Source organism: Thamnophis elegans, chromosome Z (genome assembly GCF_009769535.1).
Source record: "Thamnophis elegans isolate rThaEle1 chromosome Z, rThaEle1.pri, whole genome shotgun sequence".
NCBI classification, from domain to species: Eukaryota; Metazoa; Chordata; class Lepidosauria; order Squamata; family Colubridae; genus Thamnophis; species Thamnophis elegans.
In genome coordinates, this window is record NC_045558.1 from 106354304 (window position 1) to 106379083 (window position 24780).

Genomic DNA, 24780 nt, shown 5'->3' on the forward strand with positions numbered 1-24780 from the left:
TCCACATTAGACATTTGTAATCTATGGTCAAGCCAAGAATGTAGACAAGTCAATATCTACGGCACTCAATTCAGTATCATCTCTTTAAAAATCCTTTTGCATTTGCTGTAGTGATTGTAGTGAAGTCTGCCTTGAAATCTCCAGATTCCTGTTCATCCTTGCCATCTGCCCATCTGATTCCAGATGATGTGCAGAAGTGGATCTAGACCCCATGACTTTTGAAAAGTTTTTATCAGAACTTGGTAGTAAATTGTGGGCTACAGTCTGAGACCAAGGGGTCAGATAACTCATGTAAACAGAAGATACATTGTAAAAATCGTTGCGTCTTTGATAGGGGGCAGCCCTGAGACTATGAAATGAACCATCTTTGTTAAAGTGCCCACTATCACCAAAAAGCCCCTTTCGCCCTTGTTAAATGTTATAAAGTTTAATGATACAGTAGTGGCCCAAGGATATATTGGGATGGGTGATGGCACCAAAAGCCCTCATTACTTGTCTGGTGTGTCTTTTGTTCTATGACAGGCTGAGCAAGTGGTGACATACCGCCTTGCATCATCCTGATCCATGGTAATCAAAGATCCCATAATTAAATTGTCTTGAAGAGTCCAAGGGGCCTGCAGGAAGTATGCACTAACCACCAGAATTTAAGAGCATCTACAAACATGCTGTCAATTCCGGGGTCAGTGCATACTTACATAGAATATCATGCTTTCTCTAAGATATATCTCCATGTTTCAAAAGCTTGCCTATTTGCTACTTCTACTAGTACTACCCATGGTTCCACCACAAAACCGCGGCCGACAAAATCGCGGTCGACGAAAGCGCGTATGTGACGTCATCACAGCGCGACGAAAAAGATCGAAAAATGTAAAAATAAAGCGAAAACCTTACCCTAACCCCCCCAAACCTAACCCTAAACGTAACCCTAACCCTAACCCTTAACCTAACCCTAAACCTAACCCTAAACCTTAACCTAACGAAAAACCTAACGCTAACCCTTAACCTAACGCTAAACGTAACGCTAATGCTCTAAACCTAAACCTAAGCCTAACCCTTAACCTAACCCTAACCCTAACCCTAAACCTTACCTTTATGTGAATCGGCTTGCTGTAATTTAATTTTTATTTCAATTTTTTGATCTTTTTCGTCGCGTTGTGATGACGTCACATACACGATTTCGACGACCGCGCTTTTGATGGGTCACGACTACCCATAGTCATATCTGAAGGATGGATTCTGATGCAAAAGCAGTCTTTAAAGCTCCAAAAACATGCTGTGCATCTTCATTCCAAATTAATGTTTTCCTGAGCAGTGGGCGGGGAGAGAGGTGCAGTGAGATCTACAAAAGAATGTACATATTTTCAATAGTAATTGACAAAGCCAAGCAAGTCCTGGCAGGGTATGTGATGCCCACAGTATAATACAACCCTCTCTGCAGCTTTGAGCCTTTCCTGTTTCAGTTGAGGGTAAGTACCCTGACCTGTGTGGTTTCCTCTGAAGATGCATATTCAGAGATAGGCATCGATCCACAGGGAGACCACAGGCTTGAGAATATGTTGTTGGCTTAAGATCTAATATTCCATTACTGTAAACACCCGTCAGTAGCTATAACCATGTTTCTTGTATCATTACAATTTATATGGTTTTATTTCCAATATGATTTGATTGCTTATTAGTAACCTATGACTATCACTAAGTGCCGTATCTTATAGATTCTTGATGAATATATATATATTTTTCTTTTTATGTAGAATGAGAGCATATGTACCAAAGACAAATTCCTTGTGTGTCCAATCATACTTGGTCTTCTATATGAAGACACAGCTATATTAATTCTTTCAAAAGATCTGGACATTCGGTTTTAGCTAGATCATCTAAAGTTTCATCTATCAAACCTCCTTTAAATTGATATATGCAGTATTATTTTATGTCAAATTCTTAGAAATTAGCTTAAATGTACTTACATATTCAGCCACTGCGTGGCACCCTCGTTTAAATTCCCAAATGTGGTGATTCCTGCTTTGAGTTTTTATGGGATCTATCTATATACATAGCCCCAAGCTGAGGAATGAATTTGGCACAGTTGTCCAGCAGAAGTCCAGTAATGGGGTCACAAAAACAAACAAACAAACAAAAAACATCTTTTGAGATCCCATATCTAAAAATCTGACAGAGAATATGTTGCATCACACAGAATTCACTATTTTTGAAAGGCTTTTTTCCTTCAATGGCTTTAGATTTATTGTCCAGGAGCAAACCCTGATGTTTAGCTAACATTTTTTTCACATTGTTTTACTGTGCTACACCAATCTTAATGCTATTATCCTCCCCATAAACTTTGGGAACAGTTATTCAGAGGAGAAGAAGAGCAATAGAGAAGTGCAGAGGAAAACCACTCATTGAGGACTTGGTGCAAAACTAGCTGAGTGATATGTGGCGCTAATCAGATTTGAGCCATATTTGGACTTGAAAAATAACAAGAGGTTGCACTCTCCAAAATCAATAGGACTAGGAAAAAGCACATTTTAATTTATGTTCATCTTTACAATTAATATTGTTGATTGTTCCCTATCAATGTAATGAGTTTCACTTTCAGTCACAGTGAATCTATCATTCAGCATTAACAGAAGTGCTCAGGAAAGAACATGCAGGATTTGCATTTAACTTTTGGCCTGTGGACTGAATTCCCTGTATCAGCCAAGAGGAGAGAAAGAAAAGCTTAGTGAGTTATCGTACTTTGCCCTCTGAAGATCCTGAACTTTACCTCCAGGATTTATATTTTTCTGCCAGAAATTTTGTTGAACTGATGTCCGATTAGAATGGGAATAGGATTCAGGGTCTGGCCTGCATCAACTTAGGATCAGAAAATTGCTCCAGAAAGACTGCACTCTGTAAACATTTTATTGGGGGCAGGGGGGTCTAGGGTTAGTCTACTCTGTGCCTCACTGTGACATCGTCTTCTGCAAACGCTGGCAGCCGGGGCATTTTCCTTCTGATTGGCCCCGCTGCTTCAGCTCCTCCAAAATGGGTGCCATTGCATGTTCAAACATCTTTCTCAGCACCTCTGCATTCACAATGCTGTAGCTGTGGGTGGGAACCAAGAGGTGAAAAAAGAAAAGAAAAGAAGAGATGCCATTTACATAGTCAGTCAATGTAGAAAATATGATAGATTTAAATCTTGAAAGAGAGAGAAACAGCCAGATAAAGCATCAAGGAAGCTCCCTCCATGCAATGTCAGAAGAGTGCAATTTGCTGCACTGAAAATAACATAAATATGACAGAGAAGCACTGGTCCAACTTAATATTGCTTTAGGACAAATTCCATTTTTTCCCAGAACTGATAGGATGGTCTCAAAATACTTATTAGAACAAAGGAGGGGAGGTAGGCAATATGTATGAAACATCTAAGCAGCAAAGAGAGTTTTAAAAAGCAGTCATTTTAAAACCCAACTCTTCTTGATTCTTTAAACATGCATGCCAATTACATGAGCTTTAGCAACTTGCTTTTTTAAAAAATAAATGAAAACAGATGTTCTCAGGAATCTAAAGCCAATGCCAGATACTGGATTTTGTAGAAAACTGCATTTTCAGCAGCAGCCAATTAACTGTTCATGTGAATAGTCAATTCATTTGCTTCTGTAATACTGAACCTTCTCTTCTGTGAACTGGAAAGCTGCAATTACCTGCTGGTCTATGAAAGGAAATCTATAATATCAAGTCAGTCTTTCTAGCTGACATATTGTTCATAGGCTGCTTAAGCAAAAAATTTGGATAGGCCTTGAAAGAAAAATCTTAAGAGTTTATAGCTGTTCTGATATATCAGGCCCATCCAGTAAGAAAGTATTTTTCAATCTTGGCAACATTAAGCTACATGGATTTCAACTCAGGCTCAGGAATTGTGAACTGGCTCAGGAATTTTGGGAGTTGACGTTCATACAGCTTAGTTACCAAGACCTGACTTTCTCCCCCCCCACCCCCGCCTCTCAAATCTTGGGTGTGAGATTTTTGTGCCGTTTGACTGCTTGTAGATTGGTTTTGGTTGGAAGAGATTACTTTGGGAATTTTAATGTTGAGAGTTTATTAGACATTGCTTTCTATTTGTGTACACTACCCTGTGTCAACTGGGAAGCTATTACATTGATTTAATCAGTCAATCCATCATGCTAAGTCATAATATGGTATGTTTGGTTTTATCTAGTTTTTGTGGCCCATGGAGATTATAAACCAGAGGTTATACCAAGGCCAGCATCCATCTGCCATGCCAAAAACATCCCAAAATGTACTGTCACACTTTAAACACAGAATACCAAATTTCTATGGTATAGATTTTGAATCAAAAAGGGAAAGTAAGTCTGGGAATAGAAGCCAGAGATCCATAGATGAAATAAATTTTTTCTCTTAACAATTTCAGACACAAGAGGAAATCTCTCTGGTATAGCATCTGGGATAAACAAGTCACCGGAAGACCTGTTGCACCCACTAGTAGGCTGAGAAGTCAAGCAACAGTACAGGTCCATCTGTGGTTTATGGCTTACAATAGTAAGACACAGACTAATCTAATGCTTTGTTTAATAAACTGTAATTAAGCAAATCATTGCTTAGTGGTTTTATGACACTGCCCTGAGTGAAATCAAGGAAATCAAACCTAACTCTACATCCTTCCTTAGTCTAACCTTCTGATTCTCATTATCAGGTTGGTCTGTATTCTTCAATTCTGACCTACAGGTTTAACTAGGTACCTGGAACATCTAGCACAATTAGGAGGAGGCCGGTCAGATGCTTCCATATTCTTCAATGTTGCAAGATGTCGAGATATGTCTTTCAGGAGTCCATCCAGGTCTATCCGGATCTGAGTGAGTGATACTGATGCCCGCTTTGCCCTGGCATAAAAGAAAGGGAAGGCAACAGCTGTAAGTGCAACAGCGAATTTCCACAATTTCCAAATTCATAGACCTATATCAGCTCAGAGAGACATATATTTTGCCTGCCACATGGAACAATAGGCTTTCTATCTGTGGAGCATGTCTTGAAATTGGAGCAATCTCATTTTACACAATCCTCTCACATCATAGGTTGACTGAAGAATGGTGATTTCCTGGTTTGGAATATTTGTGGAGAAGCTGCACACTCCCTGTTCCTTTACATTTTATTCTCTCTTACTCTTTATTACAATGGGGGAAGTGGGGGAGCTGGATGAGGGATTTCATCTGGAAGTGGAGACTTGTCAAAATAATGCTGGAGGATTCCCATGCACCCTATTTATTCTCAACCTGATGTTTGAATGTTTCTACCATCTGATATTTTTGAAGCAAAGAGAGGTAAAATTAAATGTACACTGTTACAGAAGAAAGATCTGCTGAAAAAAAAGGCAGAGACAAGGGATCATTGGCAAATTAATGAAGCTTGCCCTTGGAAGATCCACAAACATTAGAAAGTTTCACTTTTTAAAAGAAAAAATACAGTAATCAGGGCACTAACTACTAATATACTAATATTCCCTACAGATGTGTAGCCCATAATACTTCATCAATACAAAATGAGGATCATGGAACTTGTAGTCAACTTTCCTAAACTACACCTCTATGGGAGAAAAAACTCTAGTATAAACCCCAGCACTACAAAGACTTGTTATCATTATCTAATAATAGACCTCTAGTTGAACTGGAAAGATTATCTCTAAGCAACAGTAATCAATGGTTTGTTCTTGACTCCATCATCTCTTAAATCTGGTCCTTCTTTCACTGGGAATAAGAGGCCACAACTCAGAAGAGAACTGGAGATTGGAGGAGAGACATGGCTGTCCAGCTTCAAGGGAGCCTCTTTCCTCAAAAAAGGCACATACGCAGCAGAGACTTCATCCAGTTCTTCCCTCAGCGTGCTAAGCTCCTGGCCTTGTTCCACTTGTACCCTGTCCCTCTGGGGAAGCACTCCCTCCAAGCATAGCCCCAGCTGGGCCAATAGCCGCAACACCTCCTTCTGGGCCAACTCCAGCATGCATTTCCTAGAGTGGGATGTGATAGAGAGAGACCAGGTTGGAGGATATCTTGTTGCCTCTACCAAAAATCAAGGCTCCTCCCCTCCCATTCCCTCCTCAGAGAAGTCCCAAAAGAGCAGCAGTGCACTACTGGAGTTCCCTCTTCCCAAAGATGGGTGATCTTGGGGATGTAGCCATCATGCTACTTATCAAGTACAAAAGTTGTTTGGAGACCCCACTAGCCATCCCCTGGTCCACCAATTGTCACAAGGTCTTACCAACGAAAATCTTCTACTTGAACCTGTTGCTGTAAGTTACGCAGTTTCTCCTAAACAGAGTGGAGGACAGAATAAGTGAAAGAATAAGATTAACTTGGGGTATTGAGTTTATGTGCTGTTCTCTTTTCCAATTAGCATTCTGATAGAATAAAATGGTTTAGAATTCATATCCACATAGAAAGTAACAGGAAGCAACAAAGGCAACAAAATATCTTTCTCCAACCTGGCATCATCCAGATGTTATAGATCACAATGCTCTTAATTCCCAACCATATAGCTGAGTTAGCTAAGCAGTCCAGTTGTAGTAGTCCAATATCTGGAGAATGCCAGCCTGGGAAAGGCTAACATAGAACAAAAGTATCCTTGCTGGTGTGTGTGTGTGTGTTTGTGTGTGTGTGTGTGTGTGTGAGAGAGAGAGAGAGAGAGAGAGAGAGAGAGAGACAGAGACAGAGACAGAGAGACAGAGACAGAGAGACAGAATGAATGAATGAATGAATGAATGAATGAATGAATGAATGAATGAATGAATGACTTTAATTTCACTTGGAGGCATCTGGCAGGGCAGGGATCAAAGAAGTAATCACTTGATTAAATCCATTTTGTTATGTATATTGCAACAAGATTAAAACTGGGCCAGAACTCCAATTTGGTGATTCCAACTATCTTATTTAACAGGCTAATCTTATTTAACAGGCTGATCTATTCATCTTTTCCTTCCTGCCCAATGGGCTGCTGGAATAATTAGCCACCTTGGCTTGGCTTGGTTGCAGATTTGATACACAACTGGGATAAAGCAAGAGAAGGAACACATTGTTCATCTAAAAGTGAACCATTATAAAAGGCAACTCAGCAAATCCTGAGAAGGATGCAGTCTTGTGTTGCTTTCTTTGTGAGTGTTGGTGATGAAATCCAAATAATTCCAAACCTTTTGAATTTAATAAGAGGCTAAATGAAAGGGATAAACTGCAGGATTACTTACAGCATTTAAAAAAGGGGGACTTCATCTGCCACTAATCCGAGGATGGGCAAGATGCAGAATTTGTGCTAACTTTTCTTCCTCCTCCTTCTCTTCTCCCTTTTATTAAGAGTCTACAGAGGTCAGCAACTAATTGAATGTGGCTGTCTTGACAGAACCATATATATGCAGATAACCCACCAGGAAATGATATGACCATAAATAACTATAATGATTAATTAGATTTCTACCCCAACTTTGAATGAGAAACTCTAGATGGCAAGCTTACGTCTAACTCCTCTGGTTCCTTCCAGGGCTATTCTTTTCAGGGGACTGGGCTAATAGGGTAAAGGACTGGCCCAAAGACCCCCAGTCCCTCCTTCCCTCACCCCAGCCTCCTCAAAGGGATGTGGTTGAAGAAATCAACCATATGTGCTTCTTGGGGTAAGGAGAGGGCTAGAGCTACAATCTCTTTAATGCCAGTCCAAAATTAACCCCTATACAATGCTGGTGAGACTTTAAAAGCAAAATCTCAGAAAAGGTAACCACAAACCATTTTCATATTGCTATTTTAAAAAAAAGCTATACCACAAGAAATCAAGCATGGTTGAGGGTGCTTATTTCTCTTGTGCGCAGCCCCTTTTCCAAATTTTCCAACTATCATCTTGTGCATAGGTGAGCCTGGGAGAGCTTTGATGATTGATAGCGGACCTGAATTATAATCTCCTTGATCCCTAATAGGGAATGGTTTTCTTCTGCTAAAAGGTTTGTGCTTTGTGGTTGTTGTTGTTTTTTAAATTTGAAAGAGAATCCCTTGATAAAAATGTAAAAAAGGGGAAAGGCTTAAAAGAGACAATGGGCATCCTCTCTCTCTCACCTCCAACTGGGCTGAGTTTTCTTCCAGCACGCTGGTCTTAATTTCAGCATCCTCCACAGATTTTGTCACCTTTCGGCAGCTTTCCTTCAAGAAATTTCAAGGGAGGGGGAAAAAAACTCAAGTGGCCCAGCAAGCAAGCAAGCAAGCAAGCAAGCAAGCAAGCAAAAGGAATGAGCTAATATGGATTTGCGTTCAATGCTAGCCATCTCCTTTTCTATAAAAGTCTTACCAAGAAGTTAGGGCAAGGAGGAGATTGAAAATTCTCCCATTTCTCTCTCTTTTTTTAAATGACAAATCTGATCACTTGAACTTCTATTAAAGGACGAGTTCGATATCCATTCCATTACAGCATTGGAAACAAACATGGCACCTCAGTAATTTTCTCCCACATCCAAATCCCCATTCCTAGGGATTTCTTTTTAAGGAAAACTATTTTAATATTCCCAATTGTCCCTGCTGTTTCACTGAATACATAATAAAAGCAAAAACAAATCTTTAATTCTGCTCCTAACCTCTAAAAGCAGGCACTGTACCTGCTGCCTAGTGTGCCCTGAGCTATCTGGCAGCATTTGCCCATGTTCCATGCACTGTTTTCTTCTAGAGAAGAAATGTACTTGGCAAAGAGGTCTGTTTCAGCTATCTGGTTCTGCAAAGCTGATGTTAACTGTCTTACAATGGAGCAATGCCCTCTTACAAAGAATATCACATTATCATGAAACGTGCATTGATCCAGGTTACCGGATGAATCACTTTGACCAGTTAGGACAAGCCCATCCTACTGACATGAGGGCCTACTTCAGAACTCATCAGTCAAAGAACTCTGACTATCAGGATCCGAAAAAGACTCTTCTCCACTGCAGTGCCCATCCTTTGGAACACCTTATTGTCTAGGGTAAGTTTTATCCACAGCTTCCTATCCTTTCATAAGAGCTTGAAGACCTGGTCTGCCGGTTGGCCTTGAGACCAAATGAGGGGAATTCCACACTGGAGGTGGTTGCTGAATTGATGGCAGACTCCACCTCCCCTCCCCCCTTGCCCTCTGCTCTCCACCCACCCATTTTTGGTTATCATATTGATAACTTTTTATTCTCTTGTGCTTCTTTTTCATTGTTTATTGTATGAGTTATATTATTTTACTTCTGTTCTGTTTACATTCTTTTCATTTGTTTACATTCATTTGCATTTCATTACATTCTTTTCATTCATGTACCCTATGACTATCATTAAGTATTGTACCTTATGATTCTTGACGAATGTATCTTTTGTTTTTATGTACACTGAGAAGGATATGCACCAAAGACAAATTCCTTATATGTCCAATCACGCTTGGCCAATAAAGTATTGAATTCTATTCTATTCTATTCATTTTTATTATAGTAAGCCACCTAGAGTAGCCCCACATGAGAGAGGCAGCAAATAAATGTAATAACAAATTAAATAAATAAAATAATCATTGCATGTAGAAGCAATAGCTCTGTGACAATGCCTGCAGTGTAGACTTCAGAACCAGGATGGGGAAAAATAGACTCAGTCTGAAGCCAACCACGATAATGTTAATTCAAAAGTCAAGGAATCTTTCTTGACCTATGGCTCCTGTTGGAAGATAGCCAGGAAGGATTTTGCCTTGAGAAAATAAGTGCCTGCAAATTAGTTTGGAACAAATATATTTGGTTTGTGGATAATTGTGTTAAGACTTTGTATGAATTATTCCATTTGCTTATAATGTATTAATTGTACGCTTACTCCAATGGATTATGCAGTAGAAAACTTAAGAGTGTGATCTCAAAGGGCTCCAAGTTGGTTTCTGGAAGCCTGATATATTTTACACAAAAAGCCATATCACTGTTAAAATTCTCTCATTCTGCCTAAACAAGCAGCTGTGAGCTTGACCAACGTTTGGAGCAGGGCCTGATAGGAATCTAGTTGGGTAAATGCAAGCCCATAGCTTATACATCCAAAGCTGAATTGTTGTCAGAACTTGCTCCCACACTGCTGGGACATCAGCAACCAGCTTTTCCAAGCAGAGCTCAAAAAATAAAGCCAACCAAATGAGGCAAAATTAAATTGAATTAAAAATTAAATTAAATATGATTTCACAGGATGGACAGGATTCCCTCAAATTGGCCAAGTGAGTCAGACTGAAGCATTCTTGCATTGGTAGCCCTGGAAAAGAGACTAATTCCATTCTATATTCCTGAGTATAAAAGCAGAACGAGAATGGTGAACCTGAGAGTCTAAAACTTCATTTACATAGTAGCCTATACAAATAACCTATAGCTCCAGACCTGCAGATTCTGAAGATGGTGGGTGACCTTGGATGTCTTCTCTTTGAGGCTAGTGATAGAATCCTTGGCTCGTAAGAGGCCACTATTACTCACTTCCTGCTGGGAGAGAATGTAAGAGAGAACTGATCAAGCAAATTATAACCCACTTACTTCTGACTAATACACACTTCCAGACATTTATTTCAGTCTCAATGATTTTAAAATGGAGGGGGGGCAGCTTTCAGATATGAACACCACACCCACACAACAAGGGGTGGGATTCTACCTATTCGGACAGGTTCGGGCGAACCAGTAGCTCTGAAGATCAGCTGAGAGCAAACAGGTTCCCTCCGACCTTCAGTTTTGCTTTCAGCTGTTCTTCTGAGCTATTGGTTCACCTGAACTGGTCCGAATTGGTAGAATCCCATCAAGCTAATTCCCTGCTTGCTTACCAGCATCATCTGAAAAACATTCTCTATATCTTAAGAGACTTAAGCTGGGTCTTGTTAGGGATCTAAAAGTTAATTACTGATAGTTAGAATCTTTCAATGATAGAACAGCCAATAAAATAGAAATTAAGCTTGTATGTACAATACACTTTACATAGCTGGGGTTTGGGTCAAGGCAAAGAAATATTTGGAACAATATAAAAGGCCATGCGGGTGTAGAAAGTAAATGAAGAAAAAGGAATGGCACAAATATAGAAGTCGTACTGCAGAAGAATAAAATCTCCAAGAAAAGCCCTTTTCAGGAAAAAATATACAAATACATTGTTAAATTCAGGGTTGGTTAAGAACATGAAGTTAACAATAAAATTTAAAAAAACTAAGATAAACATCCAAATTGCTTGCCCAAACAAATGCTAATACCAACATAAAGAAATAGGAATTATTTTCTAAAATGTTGTAGGAGGCCCACAGATTGGATTTTTCTTTAAAAATACAGTGTTATGATCCTCTGGCTCTTGAATCAATTGCAACTTCTGACCAGACATTCAAGATGCCCTCAGGAAGCATTCCTGAATTTGCAAAAGCATCAGTAAGGAATTCTTTGTTTGGCTTAAACCTTGGTTGCTATATATTAATACCAAACTAATTTTCCTCTGAATCTAGAATGTGGAAGAGAGAATAGCAGACATAGACAAGACTAGAAGTTCCAACAGGATTGACCCTTTCTGTTCACTAAGGAAAGATGAGAGACTTGGAAGTAACATCTTTAAAGTAGAATGTGGACTGAAAAGATAAACTAACTCAAAGCCCATCAAAAATACAAACATTTGGGGGGGATTTGTTGAAGGAAAACCTTAGTCAATTATACCATTAAAAAGGAGTTTTATTAAATCTATTTGCTTTTTTAAATATATATTTTTGTGGCTCCTTCTGTAATTCTATTGGAAAAAGATGAATTGGCACAAAAAATTAAAAGTGCAAAACATTTTTTTTTTGAAAATGTGAATAAACTAGGAAGATGGTTGGCATATAAACTGAAACAAGAAAGGGGAAAAGTGATACATCAATTAATCAATGAGAAAGGAACTTCCATTATCAGAATGAGGAGGAAAAGAAAACCTATAATAAAAAAGTACTATGAGAAACTATATAAGGAGAAAATTCTGGAAAATAAAATACAACAATATTTGGAACAATCGGAACTCCCTCAAGTACATGAAACAGTTAAAAATATGCTTAATGGCTTCCGGGGGGGCGGAGCCTGTCGCCGAGGAGGGCTCAACCGAGCTCCTCTCAGAGATCTGGTCTGTATATCTAAATAAGATCATAGATATCACCCCTTTTTGGCTATAAAGGGGCAGGGAGTAGCTCTGTGTGCTAGGGTCTATTCGTAATTCACAGCCTTTCTCTTTTTTTTGGCTGTGGACAGAGATTAGATCCAGCGTAGCGGAGCCTTTATCTCCAGCCAGTTCTTCTCAGCTGCCTTTTTTTTGCAGCCCTAGACAGGCGATTCCCCCCCCCCCCCAGGACAAAGCAAAGTTGTTTGAAGCTAGGATTAATACGGGCGGGTCCCACCCCTGTGAGATTTATGCTTTTATTACTATCTTAAACACCAGCACCATTTGTCTTAGAGGCTTCTTTGTTTAAACGGACTTCAAAATGGCGATTTCTCTCCGTTGGTGATTGATAGGGGAAGTACTTAGCCGGTTTTACCTTCCTGCAGACCGCTCCTTAACAAAATAATTTTTTTTTTTTTTTTTTTTTTGGAAACAGAGGGGAGCGAAAGCGTTGTTTATTTGTTTATTTATAATGGCACCCAGGTCAAAATCGAAGCGTCTCTCTACAAATGTGCCTAAAGAACCTATGAATGAATTTACACTGGAATCGCAGCCCTTGTCTCCTACGCCCTCTACTGGAGAATTCTTAACACAGGAATTTTTCTTTCAAATGTTTAATGATTTTAAACAAGAAATTAAGGAATTTGTATTGGAGCTATATGGTGATTTAAAGTCTAAAATTGACCAAATGAAGGCGAATACGTTTGCAGCCGTGTCTGCCCTGTCAGATTATACCGCTGAAATAGAGAATAAATTGGAAAGCTTGGAGGAGGCTAATTCTAATTTGACTACTAATATTCAAATATTACAAGAAAAAATTAGAGACACTCAAGAACAGCTCGTTATGATAAACTTTAATAAGAAGGCATTCGCAATAAGAGTCAGAGGATTCCGTGAAAAGGAGCGAGAGAATCTGAAACAGACCTTTGTTGAAGCCCTCAGCCATGCGGTGGGAAGCCCGGGACTTAACTTTGATTGGCAGTTTCGGAAAATCTATCGCCAGAATTCGTTGGTAGCGGAACAGCGACAGCTCCCAAGGGACATAATTATATATTTCTCCACAAAAGAATCTAGAAACGCGATTATGCAAAAGTTTCATAATAATAGTTTGCGAGTTGATGGCCAGGATCTGATTGTCTTTAAAGAAATACCATTCCAGATGTTAAAGGCAAGAAGGGAGTATACTTTCCTAACTAAACTGCTTAGAAATTATCAGATTCAATATAAATGGGAGGCCCCAGCCGGTATTACTGTCACATTTGAGAATCAAAGATTTCGTCTCAATTCTGTTTCGGAGGCTCGAGACTTCTATTACAAGATCTTGAAGGCGGGGCTTCCTGATTTACTTGGAAAAGAGAAGAGACAAGTCGAAGGAGAAGGCAAGCAACGGACCACATGGCTGCAAGATGGAGGGGGTAGCTTTTCCTCCCTCGGAGAAGCAGAAAAGCGGAGATCGAGGATTTAGACATTCTAAATTACTCGCCAAAGTTGTGGATTGAATGGGGTTTTGCGACCTCTCTCCGGTAGAAAAAGCGGAACTTATTGGTGGGGTGATACTGAATGTATATATGTAAAATGAATGCAGAATGATTTATGTTGTTTAAATTCTGTTAGAAGGGAAAGTTGGATGAGATTATTTTAAAACAGAAGGTAAACTGATTCTTGTTGAAAGTATTATTTGAACAGGTGGAATGATCCATGCTAATTAATTTTTATTAGAAGGGAAAGCTTGGTGAAATTATTTTGAGCTAGATTTTAAACTAATGTCTGTATAAATTTGATAGTGGTAAATATCAGAGAAGCAAGGGATGAGGGTAAAATGCATGCGGAATGATTTACGTTGTTTAAATCCTATTAGAAGGGAAAGCTGGTTGGGATCATTTTAAGATAGAATGCAAACTGATTTTTGTGTAAAGTAATACTTGATCCACGCTGCTTAAAGTTCACTAAGAAGAGTAAGTTTGGTTAGATTATTTTGAATTACTGTTTGAAAATAAGGTTAAGAAAGATTATTTACGCTGTTTAAATCCTATTGGAAGGGAAAGTTTGATTATTCTTCTGTAAAGCAATATTTGAATATGTGGAACGATCCACGCTGCTTAAATTTTACTAGAAGGGATTATTTTTGAGCTAGATTGTATATTGATGTCTATACAAATTTGTATAAATGTTTATCTGAATACAAGGTTAAGGAAGAGGAACGGGAGAGTCTACAGGAGGTCTGGGTAAATAACTAAGAAGCAAGAGACGAGAATAAAATATAGATAGAATGACTTACACTATTTAAGCATAGATAAAGATGGGGGGCTGAGCTTAACACAAAGAGTTCTTTTTTTTTTCTTTTTTCTTTTCCTTTTTTTCTTTTTTGTTTTTCTTTCCTTTAATATATTACTTTTATTTTTAATCCATACGAACATAAGATACTTTAGATAGAAGGCAGTGCCAGGTGTGGGCCCTGGGAAGTCGGGAGGATTAGGGATGGGGATTTATGGGGGGTGGGTGGGTGGGTGTTAACATAGTCTCAATAAGAACAAGAATGCACTTATATACGGTTGTTCTTTTTTTTTCTTTTTTTTCTCTTTTCTTTCTTTATATTTTTTTTCCCCTTGGTTTATTTTACTTTTTATCAGATTATAATAAACAACACTTGAATAAAGGAATACACCAAGGAGGGAGGTAGAGGGAAAGAAGAGGGAGGAGTAAGGAAGGAGTAAGGGGAATGTAAGGAGGGTGTGTTGGGAGTAAGGAAGGTTTGAGGGGAAAGGGAAGTAGGAGGGGAGTGTTAGAGGGAGGAAAGGAAAGTTGGAGGGGGTAGATGGGGTGTATGGAGGATGGAAGTGTCAGGTGGGGTTGTGAATGATGAGTTGTGTTTTCTTTTTTATTTTGTTTAACTTTTTTTTTTCTTATAGCAAATACCCTGTATATAAGTGATTGTAAAATGGAATGTGAAAATGAATAAAATATATTTTAAAAAAAAATATGCTTAATGAAGTAATAACAATGATGGAATTGACAAAAGTGATTAAGAGACAAACGAATAATAAAATACCAGAGCCAGAGGTGGGTTCCTACCAGTTCGGCCCAGTTCGGCCAAGTAGATAGTAACTTGGCCTGGTACTGATTCTCTCAGCGGCACCATAGGCAACGCCATCTTGTTTTTTGCTTCTGCGCATAAACATTTTGTTAGTACTGCACATTCATGCATCAAACACATCAAATGTGCGCACAGTGCGTCCCTGAGTGAACTGGTAGTAGCAGCAGCCAGAACCCACCCCTGACCAGGGTCTGATGGGCTACCGGCAGAATTTTATATACAACTAGAAGAGATATTAAGCTTAGTGATGTTGGAAGTTTATAATGAAGTACTGCTAGAAGCAAAAATACCAAATTCATGGATGGAAGCAAATATTACTCTTATACCGAAAGATGACACAGACTTAACGCAGATAAAGAATTATAGGCCAATATCTTTATTGAATGTGGATCATAAAATATACGCTTTGATAATAGTAGAGAGATTTAAAAAATACTTGAATGAATGTATCCATTTAGACCAGAATGACTTTTTGCCAAAGAGACAGATTAAAAATAATATAAGAATTATTTTAAATACAGTGAAGCATTATGAAATACACCCTGGAAAGCAAAAGATGTTGATGTAAAAGATGCACAGAAAGCATGCGACAACGTTAATTGGCAATTTATACTATTACAATTAAAATATATGGACTTTGGTGAGAGATTTATTAATATGATTAAAGCAATATGTTACAAACAATCAGCTAAGGTGATGGTAAATGGGGATATGACAGAGAACTTTGGTATTAAAAAAGACACTAGACAAGGATGCCCACTGTCCCTGCTATTTATATTGACTTTAGCCAGGAATATTTGACAAGATGAAGAAATAAAAGGAATGGAAATTAAAAAAAAGAGAAATATAAGCTATAGGTGTTTGTAGATGATTTGATTTTTATATTAAAAGACCCCTTAGAAACCGGACCGAAGCTAATTAGAAAGATAGAAGAATATGGGGAAATTGCAGGACTAAAAATAAATAAAGACTTTAGTCTTGCCTTTAGAAAAGATTTTAGTTAAAAATCTTACAGATACACAAAAGAAAGTGCTGATGGAAATAATTAATAAATAGTCAAAAAAGTAAAGTACTGTATTTTTCGGAGTATAAGACACATCAAGGTTTTGAAGAGGCAAATTTTTAAAAAAGTAGGTAGGTAGATAAGAGGGATAGAGAGGGAGAGAAAGAGAGAGAAATACAGTAGGTAGGTAGGGAGAGAGAAAGAGAGAGTGAGTGTAGTTAGGTAGGTAGGTAAAGGGGGACAGAGAGAGAGAGAGGAGAGAAAGAGAAGTTAGGTAGGGAGAGCGTGTAGGTAGGTAGGTAGATAGGTAGAGGGATAGAGAGAGAGAAATAGAAAGAGAGAAAGTAATACAGTAGATAGGTAGGGATAGATAGATAGATAGATAGATAGATAGATAGATAGATAGATAGATAGAAATACAGTAGATAGATAGGGAGAGAGTGTGTGTAGGTAGATAGGTAGGCAGAGGGATAGAGAGAGAGAAATAAATAGAGAGAGAATGTGTGTGTAGGTAGGTAGGTAGGTAGGTATACATACATACATACATACATACATACATACATACATTCATTCATTCATTCATTCATTCATTCATTCAATAGGTGGGTGGGGGAGAGAGTGTGTAGGTAGGTAGGTAGGTAGATAAAGGGATAGAGAAATAGAAGGAGAGAGAGAAATACAGTAGATAGGTAGGGAGAGAGAGAGTAGGTATGTAGATGGAGGGATAGAGAGAAAGAGAGAGAAATATAGTAGGTAGGAAGGGAGCGAGTGAGTGAGTAAGTAGGTAGGTAGAAGTTTCCAGGTGTATTTATCCATGTGCTGGAGAAGGAAATGGCTGAAAATCTACAGCACCTAAGACTTTGTGTTTGCTGGCACAGCACTTGATCAATGTAATTCTCAACAATCAGCTAAAGAGCTTTCCAAAAGGGAAAAAAAAAGTTTTTGAACTCTGCAAACCTCCCCAAAACGGGTCATTTTTCGCACAAACAGGCCTGTTTTTTCTTCAAATAAAAGGCATGAATAGTCTTGTGAGGCTTGCAGAGTGTTCCTAGGAGGATGCAGGGGACCAAAAACGAGCAAAAAACAGGCCCATTTTTTGTCAAAAAAAATTGCATGCATAACCTTATAAAGTGCTGCTGGAGGCTGGGAGGGGCAAAAAATGGTCGGGTTCTTTTTGCTCGTTTCTGCACTCCCCAGACCCCAGGAGCTCTCTGAAAGCTTCGGGAGGCAAAAGATGCTGTATTAACAGCAAAATGTGTAACAATTAAAGAAGATAATTATATGAAACTGATGCGGCATATTAAACTAGATTTGGAGAAATGAAAAGATCTGCAACTATCATTAACAGGAAGAATAGCTACTATAAAAATGAATATTTTACCAAGACTATTATATTTATTTCAAACAATTCAAACACACTAGGGGAAACATTTTGAAGAATTAAATAAAATAATATCAAGATATATTTAGTTAGGAAAAAAAGCAAGAATAGGTTTGAAAATGTTGCAAGACTCCAAAAAAGAAGAGGGGGCTTTAGGCTACCAGATTGGGAATTGTATTATCATGCCTCGGTTCTTATCTGGGTGAAAGAATGGATCAACTTAAGGCATATAAGATTAATAATTTTAGAAGGTCACAACTTTCAACTAGGTTGGCATGCTTTTTTATGGTATGGGAAGAATAAGATACATAGCTACTTCTAAAAATATCACATTAGGAATGCATTGTTATCAGTACGGCTTAAAATAAAAGAACAACACTATTCGAAAATACCAGTCTGGCTTTCCACAATGGAAGCATTGGTACATCAAAATGTTATTAACATGGAAAAAATTGTATGATATAAAGATACTTTGAACAAAAGAGGGGAATTAAAAACTACTAAGTCCCTGCTTAGTTTTTAATATGTATATTAGTATCCATACATACTTAGTTGAAAAAAAAGATAAAATAATACATAGACTGGAAACCAGGGATATTTTTATTGGGCATTTTACTGGAAAAATATGATGAAGGGACTATATAATCGATTTTACATGTACTAACTGCAGCCAAAATTGTATTTGCACAACAATGGAAGAATGATGAGATCCAGGCAGATGAGCGTGTAATTAAGAAAATATTAGAATGTGCAGAAATGGATAGACTAACACTTATTGTTAAGGATAAAAAAGAAACTGAATATTTTTTAATATGGGATTTATTTTATCAATAGGTAGACAACAGAAGCAGAAGTTAGAAATGGGGAGATGTAATAAGAGGAAATGTTAATATGAAGTTGTTAAAGTAGATAATGTTAAATATTATTGTTATTATATTATCAATATTACTGTGATGAATACTATTGTAAATATTTTATTATGTTTGCTTAAAAAACAATTGTACCCAGACTACACACTGTTCATGGAAATTGAATTTTTATATGTTATATCAATAAAATAAATATGTAAAAAAGGAGTTTTGTTCATCTCAAAAACAACTATATTATGGCATAAAAGTAGCTCTAGAGACCTAATTAAGTTATTATTTAAAATGTCATAGATTCTTTTTTGTCTATTATTAGAACAATGTTTCAGGGCTGGATTCTTAATTGACAAAGCAGCACCAGGTATGTATGATTGTGACTCATTGCCTCACCTGCTGGCTGGAAGTATCATCTTCATCTTCTGACCAAGCTGGCTTGATGGGAAATAGAATATCCTGTATTTCGCACCCTGCTCCCCCTGGTGGACTCCCATCATCTGTGGATTCATTTTCCGTAGTGGAATCATCACGTTCCCCATCAGTTAGATTCAGAAGAGAAACATTAGTGCAAGCAGAAGAACGCTTCAGGTTCAGATTGAGACTTTCACTGGTAAAATGGGGCTCAACTCTGGTTTTGAAAAAAGTACATTCATTATCCTTAGATATAGTACCAGACTACTTTATTTCTTACATAATATATTGAAGAGAGATAGCAATAGCAATAAGACTTATATACCACTTCACAGTGCTTTACAGCCCCCTCTAAGCAGTTTACAGAGTGAGCATATTGCCCCCAATAATTTGGGTCCTCATTTTACCCACCTCGGAACGATGACTCAACCTTGAACCTGGTGACATTTGAATTGCCAAATTGCAGTCAGCCAGCAATCAGCAGAAGTAGCCTGCAATACTGCACTCTAACCACTGCACCACCATGGCCCAGATAGGTACAACAAAGGACTTTCTGACACCTTGATGCTAACATATTATTTGGCAAACTAAGATTTTGGGATTACTGTATAGAAATCCCAAAAAATTACACTGAAATTTGAAATCCAACATGTTGGTAGGCATCTGCTCTTACTTTGTTATTGCATCATTTATATTGCACCCCCAAGTCTAACAAAATGTTGGTGACTCACATAAAATCCTATTCATCTCTCCAATAAATTGCAATAGCAGAACAGGGAGTAGACTGTTCCAGGAGATAGAGCAATAGTAAAAAAAAAATGTTCCCATTCCCTAACTTCTTGAAGTGGAAGAGACCAAAGAAATAGCACAGCACCTATTTGGAGGTCAGTCATAAAATAGCACAGTCCAAATCATGGAAGGCTTTAGCCTTCAGCATTTTATACAAGGACATTTATTAATTAATGCAGAGACCACAGCATAATGCCGCCCTGCTGAAGCAGATCTCAGTTTGCAGCCTCGGTGCTCCAACTATAATTTTAGGTCATCTTCAAAGGTAATGTGATATTCCAACACATTGAAATAAACAGGTAATGAGAATAAGGGGGACTATTGCCAATGTCTTCCCCTCTCAAGGGACACAACAGAAAACTAGGGAACACTTGGAAAAGGCTTTCCTGATAATAGAATTCACCTGCTAATCCTAACTCTTTCAAGGAATGTGAACCTCTCTAAAACCAACACTGGAACACAAAATAAGACCAATTGTTTCTGAATAAGCAATCACATCCTCTTGCTATGATTCAGTTTAACCACATTTCTTGAAATTGAATCTATCACTTTTCACACACTGCGTGAGGATCGCCTCTGCATTTCCTGCTCTGTTACAGCTACAAAGTTTGGTATCATTATGTATAATAACTTCCCCTCCAAACTAACAAATGACCTCTCCCAGTGGTTTCATTTATATAATAAACAGCAGAGGGGAAAGAATCAAGTCCTGGGGCATGTATATTCAAGTGTCCCAACGTCTCACTTTTCTTCTCTTGATATTACTAAATATAACCAACCCTCGGTTATGAAAGAATGGAACCACTGTAGAATAAGGCCACCCACCCATCCACTTGCACACACACACACCCATCTCTCAGATAGTCTAGTAGAGTATCACAATCAGTGGTACAAAACTTTACTGAGAAGTCTAAATGAACAAGGACATGACCAATGCAATTCCACAAGAGCAACTGAAACAGTTTCTATACCACAGCCAGATCTGAGAAAACTGGAACGAAAGGTATCAAATTATTCACTTTATCGAGTGTTGTCTGCAACTGACACCCCACTATTTTCTTCAAGATCTTCCTGGGGGGAAAAAGAAAGTCTGGAGACCTAGCAGAAGGTATCCAACACAAGCAGATCATGAGCCACCTTCTTCAGGCTATGCCATTTCCTCCCTTAAGGAAGCATTAACTTCCGCTCAAATATGACCCCAAATACATGCATACAGAGGAGCTAGTGGAACATGAATTCAAGTTGCTGATGGCAAAATTAATGTCGCTGAGAGCCCTGTCTGCTACCTCAAAGTTCACAAGATCAAATCAAGCCCCAAAAGACCTTTTTTAGATGCTCTCCCTGTCATTCTATTGGATTCTGCCCAGAAGAAATCTAAGTTAGTTCGAAATCTTTAGGAAAAGCTGAATCTATGAAGTCATTGGAAGAAATAAATCAAACAAATACAAAGCCAGGATTCTTGAAATCTCAGTAACAACTATCTTAAGGTGCAATTTCTTATCTAGTTGAACATACATATGTCTTACTTAAGAAAGCAATATTAGGAGCAATGTACATAGAAACCCTGGATATTTCTCCAGCATTATGTTTGGAACCAGAAGATGAAGACGAGACCAGGAAGGATTTTTTCCCATTTGCTTGGGCTAGAATCAGAAATAAGTCTTTAAAAAGCATAGGAAGAGAGCAAAACTTTTCCCCAAAAAGCAAAGTAAGAGAGTGAATTCATGGGTTTAAATCCAGGCAATGTATGCAGAAGAAGGGCTGACTGATTTTTGAGATATGAGCAAAGGCTCTGCATGTCATTAGAACCCCAAACCAGATCTAGCTAGAAACAAGCCAATGCTGGTGTGAGATGCTACCTCCAGGCCTAAGTTAGGCTCTTTTAAGCTTGGGTTAATAGTAATAACCACTATTGCAGTACCTGCTTTAGATCAGATGAGATCCACTGCCCACTTCGCCTAATGTTGGACTACAAATATTCATTATTCTCAGCCAGTTTGGCTATACAGGCTAAAAATTCTGGGAGTTATAGCCAACGAAGCTGGGATCTCAGGGCAGCAATTTTCCATGATCTGAAGGAGAAAAATTGTGTGTGTGTGTGTGTGTGTGTGTGCGCGCGCGCATGTGTATGTGCGCGCGCGCATCTTCTACTACCAGAGGCCTTTTCATCTGGAGATGCCATGGATTGAATCTGAAACACAATCTGAACACAAAGCAGATGGGCTACTGTGCATCCTATGTTTCCTATATGGTCTCACATGCTGCAGCTACTGAATTCTACCTCCACCCTTTACCTTCCCAGGTGACCCACCCATGGAAAGAGACGGCTTTCTTCTTTTTGGGGAAGCCTTTGATGCTAGTAGGCTTTCCCAGATGATCCTTGGTGACCTGAGCCCGACTGTCAATCCCTATTGGCGTGTCTCCAGCCTCATTTATTTCTTTGGACTGCCAGATGGTCTTCACCACAATGTTGGCCATTATTGGCTGGGTCGATATCTAATATGAGCACAAATTTTCTTGCCTGCACCACACCAGGAAACATCTATTACCTACAAGCCAACTGGCTCTCTAGGTAGGGCAGGAATCTTCCAGCTGCTTTCATGACCTCATAACAGTTGCCACGGAGCTGGCAATCACAATCTTCCATCCACCATTGTATCACCAACAATCAGCACAGTTCTCAATGAAAAGAAAAGTAATTCAAATAATTCTTTCTTAATTTGAAAGAATTGCATGGATTGAGCTGAAGAAATATATTGAACTGCTAATTGCCTTTTTCTCTTTATACCTTGTCCAGGTTAGATTCAACTACTAGTTAGCTATAGTTTGTTAGATTTCTACAAATCACAGTTAAACAATTAACCAGATTTACATATCACACACAAACGTATGCATCAAAGTTCACCCCATGTAATAACTCAAAACCAAATAAACTATATTACCAGTATGATTTTTATACATAAAATCCAAACATTATATAATATTTCAATATAATATAATTATATGATTATTGTGTTCCTTACTATTTTATATCTCTTCCATAGCTTTCAAAAGTATAACATCTGAACAAGACTACAAAGATAGTGTATCATTTGCTGTAGATTTTCTATGTCAACTTGAAACTGTTTCCAGTCCTCTGGCCATGTTAAGGTCATATTTGACTGCACTGCTTGCAATTGGAATTCAATAAAAAATTATAAGCTGCATCCAATTGATTGTCAGCATTTGTCAGTACTGTAAACCGTGTTGGACTTCAAAATCACAGCAGAGATTCCAGGTTGGGCTGAAGATGTAATGACATTATTGGATATTACCAAAAAATAATATCCAAAGCATTCTTTGAAAAATTTATTTATGAAGTTAAACACATAACTCATAAACTATCGAAGACACCTGACTGATTGCTCAGACAGTGGGCTGGTTCAAATGCAACAATATTAAAGACTAGTACAGGTAGCCCTCAAGTTATGACCACAAATGAGTCCAAAATTTCTGTTGTTAAGAGAGACATTTGTTAAGTTAGTTTTGTTCCATTTTACGACCTTTCTTGATAATTGTTAAGTGAAGCACAGTTCTTAAGTTAGTAACACAGTTGATAAGTGAATCTGGCTTCCCCATTGGCTTTGCTTGTCAGCAGGTCATAAAAAGTGATCTCATCACCCCAGAACACTGAAGCCATCATAAATGTGAGTCAGTTGCCAAGCATCTGAATTTTGACCACGTGACCATGGGGATGCTTCAATGGTTGTAAGTGTGAAAAATGGTCATGTCACTTTTTTCAGTAGTTATAATTGTGAATGGTCACTAAATGAATTGTTGTAAGTAAAGGACTACCTGTATTGCTCTACAGTAAATCAAAGAAAAAATTGTATTTCTTTTGATCAATATTAAGTATTGACTAACCACAATAGTTGGGTCGATGTTATGTTTAACCACCTGAATCTACCCAACTGAATGGGTTCACATTCCACAATCAACTGACCTGATATCGTTATTCCGTTTCAACACAATCTATTTAAGATTGTTGCATTGGCAATAAAATGAGGAGACCGCTCCAGATATGCCAATTTGAACTCCAAAAAGAAAAGGCAGGATATGAATGCAATAAATATATTCATTGGTTAGTTTTCACATAATACAAAACCATAATCTGACCCTTTGCCTTAATAAATGAAAATCTACCTATATCTTAGCATAATATACATACCGTGCTATTATGATATGTCAAAGCGTTGACATTTCTCCTTAGCGCTGTGTGTTAATCAAACTGTTTCAGTCAGTTTTAGAAGCTGTATTCAGGTAACTTAAAAGGATCTATGTAGCAAATAATCTAGATTGCAGAAAATACAATAGAATGGTCAATGCATGGAATGCACTACCTGATTCTGTGGTTTCATCCCCAAACCCCCATAACTTTAACCTTAAACTGTCTACTGTTGATGGCACCCCATTCCTAAGAGGTCTGTAAGGGTGTGTGCATAAGCGCACCAACATGCCTACTATCCCTGTCCTACTGTCCCCACTTATTTGTATCCATTTCCTGTATTCATAATCATGTTTATATTTATATCTGTTATCTTATTCATGCTTGAGAAAATAAATAAAATAAATAAATAGATGAACCACAGTGGTGCAGCTGATCACCGGCTGACGCAGTTTGGCAGATCGAATTTCACAAGGCTCAAGGTTGACTCAGCCTTTTATCCTCCTGAAGCAGGTAAAATGAGCACTCAAGATTGTTGGGGGCAATATGCTGTTTCTGTAAATCGCTTATAAAGGGGCTGTAAAGCACAATGAAGCGGTATATAAGTCTAAATGCTATTGCTAAGCCACAGGTTTGCATGGCCACCATAAAAACAATACTCGCACCTTCAGGTTTCCTTAGTTCCTATACTCACATGGAAAGGTGGGACAAATGATTTATTAAAAGTATTACAGGGAAAACATTTCTCCAACAGGAAAAAATAAATAAATGAATGGGAAAGGAAACATGCAAATACTGGATAATATGTAACGTTGTGGCCCACCCTAAAAAAACGGAATATACCTATGGTTTTTATCCAAATGAAATAAGAGTTACATTTGATTCTTTGCTAAAGTAAATT

General features: G+C 38.1%; 1 protein-coding gene across 1 annotated transcript; it reads right to left on the reverse strand.

Annotated features, from left to right (window-relative positions):
* Window positions 1-1171: 1171 nt before the first annotated feature.
* On the reverse strand, window positions 1172-23188 carry LOC116522449 (testis-specific serine kinase substrate-like). The gene is made up of 9 exons (XM_032237361.1): window positions 21987-23188; window positions 18869-19103; window positions 10370-10465; window positions 8085-8168; window positions 6253-6302; window positions 5843-6001; window positions 4740-4880; window positions 1965-3084; window positions 1172-1339 (listed from the first exon to the last, which is right to left on the reverse strand). Exons 1-8 carry the CDS (start codon window positions 22151-22153, stop codon window positions 2943-2945), a joined length of 1074 nt encoding a protein of 357 aa, XP_032093252.1. The 5' UTR covers window positions 22154-23188; the 3' UTR covers window positions 1172-1339; window positions 1965-2942.
* Window positions 23189-24780: the final 1592 nt, after the last annotated feature.

What these genes read in the sequence shown, in the direction of transcription:
- LOC116522449 (XM_032237361.1), bottom strand. Translation starts at nt 22,153, where the DNA reads ATGGCCAACATTGTGGTGAAGACCATCTGGCAGTCCAAAGAAATAAAT. An exon ending in AAAGCCGTCTCTTTCCATGG is followed by an intron (nt 19,104 to 21,986) that starts GTGGGTCACCTG and finishes TTTCAAAACCAG; the next exon opens with AGTTGAGCCCCATTTTACCA. An exon ending in ATGATACTTCCAGCCAGCAG is followed by an intron (nt 10,466 to 18,868) that starts GTGAGGCAATGA and finishes CTCTCCCAGCAG; the next exon opens with GAAGTGAGTAATAGTGGCCT.